This window comes from Micropterus dolomieu, linkage group LG12, assembly GCF_021292245.1.
Source record: "Micropterus dolomieu isolate WLL.071019.BEF.003 ecotype Adirondacks linkage group LG12, ASM2129224v1, whole genome shotgun sequence".
Classification (NCBI taxonomy): Eukaryota; Metazoa; Chordata; class Actinopteri; order Centrarchiformes; family Centrarchidae; genus Micropterus; species Micropterus dolomieu.
In genome coordinates, this window is record NC_060161.1 from 14,223,802 (window position 1) to 14,239,569 (window position 15,768).

General features: G+C 42.0%; 1 protein-coding gene across 1 annotated transcript in view; it reads left to right on the top strand.

Annotated features, from left to right (window-relative positions):
• LOC123980809 (carbohydrate sulfotransferase 12-like) overlaps positions 1-2,766 on the top strand; it is a 6,890-nt gene extending 4,124 nt beyond the window's left edge. The window contains exon 5 of the mRNA XM_046065361.1: positions 1,587-2,766. Coding sequence (XP_045921317.1) covers positions 1,587-1,827 — 241 coding nt within the window. The 3' untranslated portion in view covers positions 1,828-2,766. The remainder of the gene's footprint in view (positions 1-1,586) is intronic.
• Positions 2,767-15,768: the final 13,002 nt, after the last annotated feature.

Genomic DNA, 15,768 nt, shown 5'->3' on the forward strand with positions numbered 1-15,768 from the left:
CAGCCTTGTGCAGATCAACAATCTTGTCCCTGATGTCCGTAGAAAGCTCTTTGGTCTTGCCCATGGTGGTGATGTTGGATGCTGGTTGTTTGGGTGTTGACAGGTGTCTTTTATACAGGTAACGAGGTGAGGCAGGTGTATTTGATGTAGATAATTGGTTGGGATTGGGGCTGTGTCTTAAAGAAAGACTAACTGGCTTGTAGGAGCCAGAATACTTGCTGTTTGGTAGGGGGTCATATACTTGTTTTTCCTCATCAGATGGTCATCAATTTTTATAAATTCATATGATGTGATTTTCTGGAATTTTCTTTGGGATTCTGTCTTTCACTGTTAGAATGTACATATGATTAAAATTGTAGATTGTTGCATTCTTTGTAAGTGGGCAAACCTGCAAAATCAGCAAGGGGTCAAATACTTTTTTCCCCCACTGTATAAAGGTCATGTCGTATGTGTCTCTAAAAATTTAGAGGGTGCATTGTTTTAGGAGGAATTACCGTTCTACACACACACACACAAATAACAGTGGGGTTTTTACAGGCTGATCAAATTATTTTTAAAACTCAGCATCGCTAAACAAACAAAAAAAATTTAAAAGGGATTTATTATTTCAGCAGCAGAGTTCTATTCTGACAAAATTAAGCGAAAGTACCTAGTTATGTTACTCGTTATGTTGCTATAATAATTTCACTAATCATCTAGTCTAGATCCACAGATGATGCTATACAGTATAGGCTATGTATCTAAAAATAATAACTAAAAAGCAAAGTGTCTGCCGCCTTTATAACTAATAGCATATTCAGAAAAGCAGCGAGGAGTTATTTTATTTTTTATTTTTTTACAAAAAACTTCTCTTAACGCTACCGGCCTAAATAAAAAAATAAAGCAAGTCAATCCCAAATTTTTAACTAATATTTTTCTGCACATGCATTTATAAGAGCACAAACGGAGCTTTACTTATATTTTCTGGTGAAAATAATAATATTACCCAACACTGGACATCACGGAAGAAAAACAGAATTTACAATTTAAGAAATTATAGAAAGAAAGAAAAAGTAGAAAATGTAAATGGTGAAAAACTGAATTTTAGCAATTCCAAAAAATTCCAGCTACAACCAGGGCTGGTGTCTTGTATTATTCATCATTTAAGTTATTTTAATGTCTGACTTTCAAGAGTCTGATTCCTGAATTATCTAAATTGAAAGTTAATTTAGCTCAACCTAGGTTTATTCTTTCCATCATGTGACTTTCTTTGTAGTATTTTAAAAGTTCGGTCAAGTGATTTGTAAGTGTGTCCTCATAAAGTTAGGGGAATTATGAGACACGTTTTAAACAGTTGAAAATTGATGTAGCAGTCGACTTTTAGATCCTAGAAAGGGTCAAGTACCAAAAACCCTGGACTTCCCATGTTGCAACTAAATATATTTTCACAGGCTGATTAGTACTCCTCATGGCGCGTTAACTGATCATGATGTTTAAAATTTTTGGAATGCCCTTTTGACATCCATAAATTACCAATTAATTAAATGATAATCCAGAACAATGCTTGTTTCATCTGTAGTTTGACATTGGATTCTTTTACTTCTCAGATATGATTTTGTTGGCCATCAGGAGACTCTTCAGCAGGATGCTGAGCAGCTGCTGAAGATCTTAAACTTGGAGGATGAAATTAAGTTCCCTCCTTCCTATGAAAACATGACTTCCCTTTCTTCTGTGTTGGACTGGTTCAGAACAGTGCCCCTGGAGGACAGGAGGAAGCTGTATGATCTCTATGAGAGGGACTTCACACTTTTTGGGTACAGAAAGCCAAGCGAACTGTTTGATGGTTGAAATGAAGTCATGGTTTGGACAACTTCACTCTTCCCTCTCCAGCCACTGGGTGAAGAAACCATAATTTTTAAACTCTGAACAAGAAACTAAGATTTTCTGCAGACACATAATGACAAAGAAATGACTGTCACTACTTGTGACTTAGGCACTGGTTGCACAACAGTTCTGTTCTTGCATTTGTCTGATCTCTAGCTTTTCTACACTGCACCACTGAAATCTAGATTGTTCTTCTCATAAATGTGCAGTGATTTATATTATTTTCAACTCAATCACTCACTGTTAGGGTGATTAACTTCACTTGTTAGTGAACATAGTTGTCAAAAAGCATCTACTTAACTAAACAAGAAACAGCACATTTTAATTTCATGCTGGAGATTTTCAGCAATGGCATGTTTCCAGACACAGTGCATGTTTGTAAATGTCTTTTTTCCAGCTCTTCCTGTTTTCAAACTGACTTTTTAAACAAAAATCTGTGATATCAATGTAAAAAATAAAAATTAATGTAAAAGGTGTCACGCGTAGTGAGGAAAACAGAATTATCACCCAACTCTTCCCCTTTTGCTACATCCTATCCTTGTTGTTTTGGTTTTACATCCAGTGATACTGGATTTTGTTTCACTCTTTCCGCTCATATAGTGTAATTTTTAGTAGCACAATGTAACTCTTTTTAGTGAAAAGGAATTGATAGACACTCTAATACTACCTGCCCCAAAGCAAAGACCAAAGTGGCAGAGTTGGTAACTAACTAGTCGCTAAGTGTAGATCAAATCAGAATAAGAGCGTTTTGCCTGCATGATTTTGCTTATGTTTGGATTTTGTTCAATTGGTAATTAGTGCTTGCTTTTTGTGCATTTTCTATGATTAAGTAGGCTATGTAGTTTTTTGTTGTTTTATGATTGTGAGTCTGCACAGGGTATTTTATTTTTAAAATTGACTGGATTCTCTATGCCATTTTGTGTCTGACTTCCTGCCCAGTTCGATCTGCTCTGTGCTGCTTCCGTCAAAAATAGACTAGCTACATATTCTCTGCAGAGAGGAGCAGAGAGCCGTTGGGACTCTTTTTTCTGAAATGAAGGAGTGAGAAAAAACACTTAAACAAAATATAAAATAAACAGCAATATTAGATTGTGTTTCAAAAAACTTCCAAAAACAGTCCATCTAAACAATGAGAAAGACTTTGGTCCTGTGAGGCCCCTGAGCATATGTCTTTTAGAGGCGCACAAAAGAACAAATGCCTCTAGTTAAAATTGTTTGCCACCTAAGTAGTTAGACAGCTGCATTTGAGGCTGATGGCTAGTTAACTCACTGATGGTTACAGCAGGTGATTGATTTCAGTTATATTTTCCAGAGTGTGCCAACAAATATTAAGTTGAGGGTGCCAATAATTTTGTCCGGTCCATTTTTGGAGTTCTGTGTGAAACATCTCAGATTTGCTTTTTGTTTTTTTCTTTGCTTTTTTGTGTTGTTCCAATGCAAACAAAAGAAATAAACATGACAATACAAAAGCATTTGTAATTGCAATTACAGTTTTCTGGGAGAAGTAGTGCATTATGTGTTAGACATGCCCATATTTTTGCCCATGACTGCATATCTGTGTCACTATTCCTGCTGTGTATCCTGGTCCTGGTTAATAGATGTCATTTATGTAAACAATGTTTTGTTTGTATCTATTGTTCCAATGCATGTAAAATGGTTAGGGAATTGTGGTGCAGGTTTTGCGACCTCACCCCTGTTTACTTATGCATTTTCTTCACGGCTTTGAAAAATACAAATGTTTGGTCTTTGACTTTAACCTCTGCCTGTCATCTCTTAAGAGAAAGAAACTAATTACATTTTATAAGCTAAAATACACATATTCTTGTACTTCTCATCACAGCAGTGAGGAAGCAGGTGCTAAGAGACACGTGGTCAAACAATGCGCATTTTTTCAGAACAATGTAGATCAGCCTTAAATCTATTTATTTATTTGTAGCCTATTTATTTAAATGGATTTTTGTCATTATAAATGTATGTATGAGTTTAAGAATATTACATTACAATATTACATTATGGCGTAGGAAATTAATTGTGTGGTAGTGTATTGTAGCCACTGACCTCCTTGGGATTTGGGATCTCGCTGCCCTTTTTATGTACATCTGCAAACCGTTTTCCTGGTTCAAGACCCATTATTTGGCTGCAAGTATTCAGGTGGTCTCGTCTGCAGCGTAGTGAACTCTGCCCTCCTCCTGAAGTGTCTAAATGAGGTAGCATGGTTTACCTGTGCTGCTGTTGTTGTGATTTATTTTAGAGCATTATCATTAATTACTAGAGCGATGGTGGTCTACATTGTCATCATTAGAAGTGTTATTTTATAGTGTAAAGTTAGGTTTAGTGTTAAAACTCTATAGCTCTGAGTGTACGTGCTCCTTTGTGTATCCAACTGCCCAGGCTCAGCAGTAGCACGTGTGTGTGTAAGCAGGCACGTGTGCTTTGGGAGCAGAGTGAGGAAGCACAGCAAGGCATCATCAAAAACATCAGCAAAGGAAAATGTAGAAGCAGAACTAGTGAAAATTGTGTTACTAAACATACATGAATATAGTCCATCACAGTAAGAATGTCTTGTCTCTAGCACACAACACAAAAGACACCAGCTTATCCTGTAAAAAAAGCTATATTTTATGCAATAAACCATCAAAACCATCATAAGGTAGCTTTTAATACAACTGAATATCTTCTAATACACCTAGAATGCAACGGGTTGGCCACAAAATTGCAAAAAACACAGTGTGTACTGAAGCAGTATGTTTCCTCTCTACAGAAGTGCTGCTTCCTGCTTTCTTACAGTGCAGACGCTTTGCTGCTTGCTCTTGCCTCTGCTTGCATTCTTTTGCTTAAACTCTCTTTTTTTCTGCTAGAAATCAGCAGCTCTTGGATACTTTTAAATCACTGGGACTGTCAGATAATATAGGCTCTTGCCATACTTTAAAACCTTTTATGATCTTAGTGCTACGCGAGTGCGGCCTATGAATAGCACAAGCCTGTACTGCAGTGACTGGAGTTATAGCTAATGCTAATTAGCAACAAGTTGCCCCCCTTCTCCACGGACGACTTCTACAAACTTCTACAGAAAATTACTGTGCTGGAAACCAAGATCCACAGGTTAGAAGTGAATGTGGAAGTGAATGGACTATGTGGGAATGACACCACTTTACCGTGGACCCAAAACAGTGGACAAGAGCATGCTAACACACGGCTAATTGGCACCAACAAGACTACCAAGAAGCAGGAGGCCTGTGTACCGGGTAATAAATCTGAATGTGGGAGTCTTGGTGCAAAGCCTAAGAGTAAATCATTTCCTGGGAAAATGGGAGGACGAGTAACAGGCACAACCCAGCGCCCTGAGATTTGTAATGCGACTGGCTGGCCTGCATTATCATCCAGGCAGAGCACCTCTTCAACCCCTGTTCTTGGTAGGACACAGCCGTGGACAGCTGCGAAAGGGAGAGTTGGCAACAAACCTCCCCAACAACCGAGTGTGCAACAGCAGAACATATATTCACCACTATTGCAGGACCCTGGATCTCCGTCTGATGACCTGGATAACATCCCATCTTCACACAGAAGGGTAAGGACTGAGAGTAAATCAGAAAGTAAAAGGCTGCAGGGAAAGCTAACGACTGGGCTTAAAACTCTGACTGTGGGTGACTCAACTGTAAACGATGTAAGAAGCATGTGCAGTAAGAACACCAAAGTTCTCTGTTTTTCGAAGGATACGGTGTCTGACTTGGCAGAAAGAATCCTGCATATTGTGGCTGAACATCCTACTGTGAAAAACATCATACTGCACATCGGGGTCAATGATGTTGTGAAGCAACAGTCTGAAGTGTTGAAAGAGGATTTTAATAATCTGTTGAACACAGTCAGCTCTTTGAATGCTGAGGTGTTTATCAGTGGCCCTATACCGCCAATCCGAAGAGGAGCTGAGAGATTCAGCAGATTGATGGCATTGAACACATGGCTCTCAACGGCATGTACTGTCCATTCAGAGCATTTCATCGAAAATTTTTACTTTCTGTGGGACCGCAGACATCTTTTTAAGGCAGATGGACTTCGCCTTAACAAGTCAGGAGTAAAATTGTTCAGCTCCAACTTGTTTTACTTTCTGCGTCACTCATCTTTTCCCTCTGCCAAGGACAAGAAACAAGAGGAATCTAAACATAACACAACACGCCAGAAACCTTGAAGGAGAGCCACCTCAGCCCCTGCCAGAAGAGAGCTCTGATCATGGGAGACAACTGAGCCAAGAGGAAGAGCCTCCACCTCCCTCACTGAAAACCAACAGTGAGGATTCACCATCTCTACCCCCCCAATCCCCATCCAGGTCACCCTTATCTCCAGACACCCTCTCTCCCCTCTCCCCCGTTAGACTTCACTGATCACATTAAAGACCTGGTTAGAGCTGGGACAAAATTTACTCCCCGCACCTTCCCTCGCTCCACTTCCATTTTCTCTACCATAAACCCCCCTCACCGTCCACCTCCACCACTGGTTCTAAGTCCTCCAGGTTTGACACGTGTCACAAATACAGCACACAACCCACCTTCCCGCTCCGCAATGGCGAAAAAGCCCAGTAAGCTCTTTCTGATATGTGCTTGGTCCAGGCTACAAGAAAAAAAGCACTCATGGTGGTCAGCATAGTGAATGTGTTGAAAAACAGGAAGCACTCAACATATCCTGCAAATTTAGTATTAATTCCTCGTCAGCTGCAGCCGGTCGAAAAAAGTGGGCCAGATAATGTTTTTAACACACTAAAATTAGCTTTGTTAAACGTTAGGTCTTTGGCAGGAAAAACATTTTTAATCAATGATTTTATAATCACTCACAATCTTAATTTCATGTTTTTAACTGAAACTTGGTTGGACCAAGATAACAGTGCAGCTGTCCTTATCAAGTCTACCCCTCCCAACTTAAGTTTCATGAGTGAAGCTAGAGTGCATATGAGAGGAGGTGGAGTTGCCATTTTGTTTAATGACTCCCTCCAATGCAAAAAGATGTCTTATGGGAATTTTGCTTCTTTTGAATATGTGGTTCTTCAGGTGAATTCCTCTTCTCGAGCTATTTTTCTAAATATCTACAGGCCCCCTAAATACTGTGCGAACTTTTTTGATGACTTTGGTGAACTGTTGTCTATAATCTGTATTGACTTTGACTGTGTAGTTATTGTTGGTGATTTTAGCATCCATGTTGACAACCCCCAGGGATGAGGGATTAAAGAACTGTCTTGTGTTCTTGATAATTATGGACTGTCCGAACAATAATGCTGCGATGATGTGTTGATAGGAAACCCGCTTGACACTGTTCTTGATCATAAAAGTTTATTAAATCAAAGAGTTTGTTGCGGTGGCAGCCCGGCTGACGGTGAGTATCCTGTGCTCTTTTGTTTCTTTTTTACTTCGTCTCGCATTTCTGTATTCTCCCCCGTGTCTCTTAGCCTCTCCCTCTGTGTGTGCTCTCTCCCTCTCCGCCCTGGAGCCTGGCTGATGACCCGCACCTGTGTCTCATCAACCTCCACCTCCGCCCGCCACACCTGCCTGCCATCAGCCTCATCTTCAACAGTATTTCTACCCCGGTTCTCCACTCCATCTTCGCTTGATCGTCGTCACCCCCAGTCCTGGTGTCACTTCTACGTTCCAAGCGCTCAGATACCTTGTTCCCTAACCTGTTGTCTACCGAGACTAACCCTGTCTTTTCTTTCTGTCAGTCAGCCGGGCTCGCCTACCTGCCTTCTCGCCTCGCCTCCGCCGCATCCCTCCGGCTTCCCTCCACGCTCCTCACCTCCCTCGCCTCGGCCTCCAGCCCCCTCTCAGTCACCTCGCTCGAGCCTTGCCAGCCCCGCCTGCTCCTCGGCCCTCCGTGCCCACGTCTACCGGCGTCCTGTTTACCTCATCTCACCTCCCGACTCCCCTCTTCCCTTTTTTCCCTCAGTAAACCTCTTTTGTAAACTGACAAGCGTTGCGTTTGGGTCCGTTCTGTCCGCAACCATAACAGAGTTCAGCATCAATTACAAGCTCTGCAGTAGCTTGGAGAGTGACCCAGCCCGATAGCCACTCTGTCTCTCTGTACATCAAACATAGCTTATATAGGATATGTTTAGGTATCTGTTAGGTACCATAGAAGGGTTTGAGTCTGCAAAGTAAAAGGTCAAACCCATAGAAGGGTACAGTACTATTTTGAGGTAACAAGACAAGGGGTTAGACGTCAAATTCTATAGAAGGGTTCAGTCCCTACATTACCACCAATCACTGCTCTCCCCATAGAAGGTCACTGACCCTCTGTCTTGCTGCTACAGTGCTATTTTGAACTGTTACGAGTCAAATGCATCCAAGTGTTCCAAGTATTGAATACTACATATTCCCCCCCTGTGAGACTAATTGAGTCTCGAAAAACAAAAAGATAACAATTTCTCCAACACATGCTTCTTGTAGTATTATTTTTAACAATATATCAACTTTATGGAGTGTGAGAACGAAAAACCTGTCCGGCAGCCTTCATTCCAAAATGCCCTTCAAGACAATCTAGACAGGAAAATTTTCTCACGGACCCTCTGCCTTAGGCGGCCACGCATGGTACTCCAGTTTAATTAATAAAAGACATCTTTATCAGTCTATGCAGAGATATGGGTTAGCCAATACATTTGAAAACCTCAGGAAATGAAATAAAATCAAAACAATGTCCGAATTCAGGCTAGTCAACCCATCGGACCCTCCAACGGACCTTTCCCTGCCTAGACCCTATATCCCTAAGCATCAAGAAAAAAGAAAAAACCTGAGGTCCCCATATATTAACCCCATAACCAAAAGTAAATGTAAATGCTCCGTACTTGTATAGCGCCTTTCTAGTCTTTTCGACCCCTCAAAGCGCTTTTACAGTACATCTGCATTCACCATTCACACACATTCATACACTGGCGGAATAGCCACCAGGGGCAATTCGGGGTTCAGTATCTTGCCCAAGGACACTTCGACACGCAACCAGGGGGAGCCAGGGATTGAACCGCCGACCTTCCGATTAACGGCCAGCCCGCTCTACCTCCTGAGCCACAGCCGCCCCGTAAAATTTATAAGTCTTTACACAATTAACACAAAAAGAATATGATAGTTAAGTATTATTCATTCAAATATGTATTCATATCTATATCAAAGCAGACACAGGAAGGTATTCCACTGCAGCTCCTCAGCAGTGTCGACTTTCAGTGTAGTGTCGATGCAATCCAGACATTTCCACACCGTCCTTGTCCAGAGTCCATTCATATTGTCCTTGTTTGAGTATCTGAATCCTCATCTGTACATTCCCATATACTGTGGAAGAAAAGAAAACACCAACCAGTATCTGTTGCAAAATAACACATGAAAATTAAAACCTCAATATATGGAAATACAAAGAAATATTAAAATGGATATCTTTCCATCATTACTTCATCTGGTTCCACTTCATCACCTCCATCTATATCAGCCATAGTTAACAAAGGCATCTGAGTGTTCTCCCCAGGCATTACCACTCCAACCCATCTCAATATCATAGCTTTCGCAAAAGTCAATAGCACAGTACAGAAGCAAAACATCAAACACAGCGCTACAAAGGCTGCTACCAAAATCTGAACCACCACTGCTCCCACTGGTCCTAACTGATTCTGTAACCAAGCATTTACTGACCATCCAGCTCCCTCAGATTGACCAAACGCATCCCTTATACTCTTTAATGCATCTATAACACTAGTGATATTTTCAGAACTTGTTTGGCTAAAATATAGTCGATATTGTCGATGTTTCAACAACGTCAGTCTGTGACTTCTTTGAGTATTTGACAGAAGATTAAACCCTCGTATAGTTTCATTTGCAAAACCCTGCAAAGTATAAATAATATTATCAATGTGATCTGCCAAAAATGTTACACCATACCATGGAAAAAGTCCCCACTTCTCGCCTAGACTTATCCTCCAATGGTAGGATTCAAGATTATGAAATTGTGCCATGCTCCTTTTCACCCTATTTCCAGAACCAGGATCAGAATGAGCTGTAGCAGGTGGTTCCCCTTTTTGGATTGTAAACAACTCATATGGAAGTTTTAGCGTTGCCATGTAACAACATCCTATCCATCCATAACATAAGAACATATAGGCCTTATCACCACAAATCCACCAAATATCTTGAAAATTCCCTATAGTCACATTGCCAGGCAAAAGCTGATCTCTTACCATGAGTTTCTTAACTGATCTTACAGAATGAGTTAACTGCTGGAACCATAAATTCCTACCTGCCCAGTCATCTGTAATTTTCAAAACAGAAGAATCAAACCCATATGCCTTCCATGTAGCTTCCCTCTTCCGTAACGAGCGACATTGATCAGTCATATCTTCTGGTGTTTTATCAAAAGTAAAGAACTCATTTTGTACATGTGGGATAATATTCTGAACGGTTTCAGATGAATCTTCATAATTTTCTTCTACCATTTGTTCCCCAAACAGTAACAGAGTTACGTCTACCATACCCTTTACTTCCCGAAAGGTTGTAGTCGGTGTCTGTGTCATATTTACAATGGTTGTTATCGCCGTTGTAACATTCATTTCTTCCGAGGTTACTGCTAAAATAATTGCATTAGTTGATGTATTAACTCTTTTAGTTATTTCCAAGGACAAAATGACAACTGTCCTCTGTGTATTATTCACTCTTGGAGTAGTATATTGTTCCTGAACTCCTTTGGTGACTGTTGACCCTTCAAGAGGCTCTAATCTTTCATCATAAGCGTCACCTTAGGGGTCACATAACCTCGTATCCAATGATCTTGAAACGGAACAAGTTTAAACTGTGGCTCTAAATAAGTACAACTATATTCCCCTAGGTCTTCCCAGGTAGCATTACGCAAAACAAGTGAACAATCACCCACAATTTTTCACCGCCTCATATCATTAAACAGAGAATACTTTCTTTGACTAGCGGGTACACCCTCCGGTCCTGATAACACCACATCTTTACCGCGACTATTTATCCACTTGGGAGGCACATTACCACCAGTATTCCATCTTTAACATTTACAAAGACGATATGCCAAACCTCCAAACTTAACCTTAACCACAGTAGACAATGAAGTTGGCGAAATCATCTGAGGCGCCACTGTAGTCAAATGTGTTACATTTATACTTTTAGAGACTGTTGACGCTACAAGAATAGAACTGCTTCTTACTGCTCTTGCATTAGGCTGAAGTGTTGATGTTACTGTTGTTGATTTCCCTATTTTTTCTATCTCTTGGATGTCTTTACTGTTATTCCCATCTATCACCACCAGGGTCACTACATGACCTCCAAGTCCCGGCTCTAATCCCTCGCTTTAAAACTGTGGTTTATAAAACGTACATTTATAATCACCTTGATCTTCCTGCTGGGAATCATACACATAAAGACTGCAATCACCTTCCATCTCCAGTCTTCTCATATCATTCAGCAACGCATACTTTCTTGATGTTAATGCTCCTACCGAATCTAAAACTCTGCCATGGCTATCTTCCCACTGAACTCTACATTTACATTTACTCATTTGGCAGACGCTTTTATCCAAAGCGACTTACATTTGAGGAACAACATACAAGCATCAACAGATAAACCCTCTTCTAGCACGTTCTTCTCCCAATATACACTCCAGTTCATATCTACAATCCTTAAATCTGGCCTCAATTGCTTTGCATATGTTACCGCGATTGTAGGAATGATACACGTGTTCACCCAGCAGGGTATCATTCTCACTAAAGTGTTTGAGTGACAGGCCACACGTGCGACATTTATGGGTGTCCACGGTACCATCAACGTAGTACATGTCAGCAAAATCTCCCAGTGCATGGAAGCACGGTGTCTTGGGAACCATGACACTATCGGAGGGCACTATGTAGAATAAGCACGTCTTGTTGATCACCACGTTGAGCTTCAGGTGCTTGAGATATGTCAAGAAACGGCTGGTCATATCCCGACATGCCTCATAGGCATTGTGTTCCTCAACCCATAGGAGAAGCGTACACGATACAGTATGCGGTCCCGGAGAGTTTCACGCACCCACATTCCGAATCCAGAATAAACTGAGGGAATGCAAGAAGTCCCCTTTGGAACCTAACCCTACCGTATAAAACGATCAGATCGTTTTCACGACCTCTGAACTTCTGTTTCAGATACTGACATTGTCCTTTGCCTTGAAAGACATGTTCATCTAATCCCGGGTCTCCTCTTTTGTATCCGGATAGTACGATGTTACAATCCGGGCATCTGTACTCGTCATAGGTATTAGGTATGTGTATCATGGAAGTAAGTAACTGGGTAACCGGGGGACCCCTAGGGACAGGAGACACCTCGCTATCCTTTAGCCGTAGGTATCGCTTCAGCATGGTGCGGGCTGTGAGTGTCCGGGTTGTTGTACCTAACCGCGTTTTATAGGCTGTTAGTACGTAATGAATGACACGTTCCTGACTCGAGTATTGTTGAGTTGGGTAATCTCCTGACACTAGCGAAAATCTCCAACCGAATGTCTGTCTGAGCTATCCACTGACACTAGCGAAAATCTCCAACCGAATGTCTGTCTGAGCTGAGTAATGTTTCTATCCACTGACACATGTCCAACCGAAAGTGTGGCTTTGGTTTACACAGAATGAAACCTTGGCTCCTGTTTATGTGATTTCGTTTTACACAAAACAAAACCCTAATTTTCTTGAACTATGAGTAAGCCCCAGGCGCATGGCACCCGAGCTCTCCTGTATGAGCGCTGCGTTTCCTCCGCGAGATACATTTACTAAAAGATCGTGATAACCAGGTAACGGAAAAGTGAATCTACCATGATGTTTTCAAACGGGTTTCGTTCACTTTGCATCACACTGGTAGTCTGTCAGGCATTCGGTCTGCACACAGATGAAGGGCCTCTTCACAGAGCACTGACTGTGTTGATGAATCAACATCCTCACATGCGAGTGTTGAACACTATGACTCCCAAGATAAGTTCTCGGAACTGCAAGTTGAACATCGTGGTGTTCGGACCTAACGTTGATGAATGTAGAACACGGTAATTGTACCAAGTACACTCAAGCATCGTGGGCGGAAGCGTTTCACTGTGTTCTCACCAGAGACTCTCTTCACACCAAGTGTCAAGGGCGCCTGCCTCCGGGTGCGGAGGAAGAAACGTGGGAGTTGTCTACATTGCCAATGTACCCTCCAACTCGCTGGACAGGGACATTCTCGGAAACACCCGAAAGTCATGCGAGCTCGGTTCCATTCGATAAGAAACTCAACTGCGAGAGCCTCGGGGGACTAGCTGTGGCTAGAGCCGCGCAACACACGGGTGTATACAACGGGACCAGACAACTTTCGCGTCAGAGAACACTTTCCTCTTTTCATCTGGTATTGTCGGGACCCGGGGTTCGAAGTACATTTACTGTGCACGTCCAACATAACAAGAGTGCGGTGTACAAAAACAATAGAAATGTTTCATGGCAAGCCAGGTTTCGACACCCTGAACCGTTTAACGGTGTCCATAGATGGTAAGACCGTGAGTTATTCGAAGAAGCATTTGTCCGCTGATAAGTTGAAACTTGGGGGGTAAGCGGCACAGATTGGACTTTCGTTCAGATATAGGTGAACCAAGTGTCCTCTGAGTACCATAATCGGAGCCTGTTCCGTGATGAACTCTCTCTCCCAATGTGAACTGGACACTCTGGGTAATGTAACTGGATTCAACGTACGCTTTTGGTATCTGTTCAACACCAGCGTGAGCATGCATGGTTATGTGTTGGGTACCAAGGGTGTACTAAGTGTAAGATATTCAGCCTCTGTATCTAACCCAATCGATTGGGAATGGCTTGAGTTACCGTTGGATTCATCGAGCAGATGCACACCTCGCATGTACAGCGTATCCCAATGTTCTGGGTTGCCTAGAGGAGCGCCCAAAACCGGTTGCTATCGCAGCACTGTAGATGCAATTCATTTTGCCTTTCCATAGGGTTGCTTGATGTAACAACTGGCCATGTTTGTAGGTTGTACGTGTGTGTAACATGTGTACCAACGGTGTCAATGTGTTACTCGTGTATTGATGCATCAGCTGCTTTTGCCACTGTACCGTAATGAATGAATTTTGTACAATAAAAGATCATTATCAAAACATTTACATGTCTTTCGATTTGTAGCACCTAAGTACCCACAACACCGGTTGTTAGGTGCAAGTAAGGGGTTGTGATCGTTTATCATGAAAGAAGCGGGACACACACGCACAGTACGAACATGTTCCCGTAGTTTACATTCACTAGCGTACCAGGGTTAGGTTGTTTGGGGCATACACAATAGGGCCTCTCCTCACAATACTTGTCAGGGGGTTAACGTGGACACATACATCTCTGTACCTCTTTTAACGTGGTCTAAGTATTTGTTCTTACAGTACATGTTGATATGGTGATACACAGGGTATAACCACCCGGGTTAAAGCAGCCATGCTCGGATGAGGGTTGTCAGTTAATGTCAGGTCTAAAGGGTTGGATGGGATGTTTCTTTGCTTTACCCGCAGGGTCAATGTTCTGACTGTAACAGCTAATTACACAATATGTGACAGTACATGTGTGCACCGAATATGATGGACCCTCTCAGATACTGAAGCTCACTCGTAGCATCCGTATCTGGGTTATATCGGGTACATGGTATATACAGAGAGCCAACGATTACTCTTTGGTTCAAGCATTTATTGGTACAAAACATACGAATCGATACATGGTTACACAATATGTTACACACAGATGGAATGATCACCACGGTGGGCATCTGTACAGGTCAACTGGACACGATCTCTGCTGTAGGTACGATCTCTTCACTGCGGAACACGATCTCACGCTCTGCGGTATCGAAGAGAACATGTGTGCTGCCCAAGGCATGAGCGAGGTTAATATATAGACACGAACAAGACTTGTGCAAGTCCCGTAGCGAGTATGAATACAGAGGATAGTATCCGTGGTGATGCATTTCTGTTCGCATCAATCGCATTTCTCATGGAAACGGAGGTTTGTGGTGATGTATTTCTGCTTGCATGAATCGCAGTTCTCGCAACCAGGTAGGTTCGCAGGTCCTCTCTTTTGGACACGGTGCAATTGGACACATGGAAGATATACTCTTCGTTTCCATATCCTTTCACTTGGTATTCATTTGTAGCCATCCTCGTGCACAGATACAGTGAGGAAAATAAGTATTTGAACACCCTGCTATTTTGCAAGTTCTCCCACTTAGAAATCATGGAGGGGTCTGAAATTGTCATCGTAGGTGCATGTCCACTGTGAGAGACATAATCTAAAAAAAAATCCAGAAATCACAATGTATGATTTTTTAACTATTTATTTGTATGATACAGCTGCAAATAAGTATTTGAACACCTGTCTATCAGCTAGATTTCTGACTCTCAAAGACCTGTTAGTCTGCCTTCAAAATGTCCACCTCCACTCCATTTATTATACTAAATTAGATGCACCTGTTTGAGGTCGTTAGCTGCATAAAGACACCTGTCCACCCCATACAATCAGTAAGAATCCAACTACTAACATAGCCAAGACCAAAGAGCTGTCCAAAGACACTAGAGACAAAATTGTACACCTCCACAAGGCTGGAAAGGGCTACGGGGAAATTGCCAAGCAGCTTGGTGAAAAAAGGTCCCCTGTTGGAGCAATCATTAGAAAATGGAAGAAGCTAAACATGACTGTCAAACTGCCTTGGACTGGGGCTCCATGCAAGATCTTACCTCGTGGGGTCTCAATGATCCTAAGAAAGGTGAGAAATCAGCCCAGGACTACACGGGAGGAGCTGGTCAATGACCTGAAAAGAGCTGGGACCACCGTTTCCAAGGTTACTGTTGGTAATACACTAAGACGTCATGCTTTGAAATCACGCATGGCACGGAAGG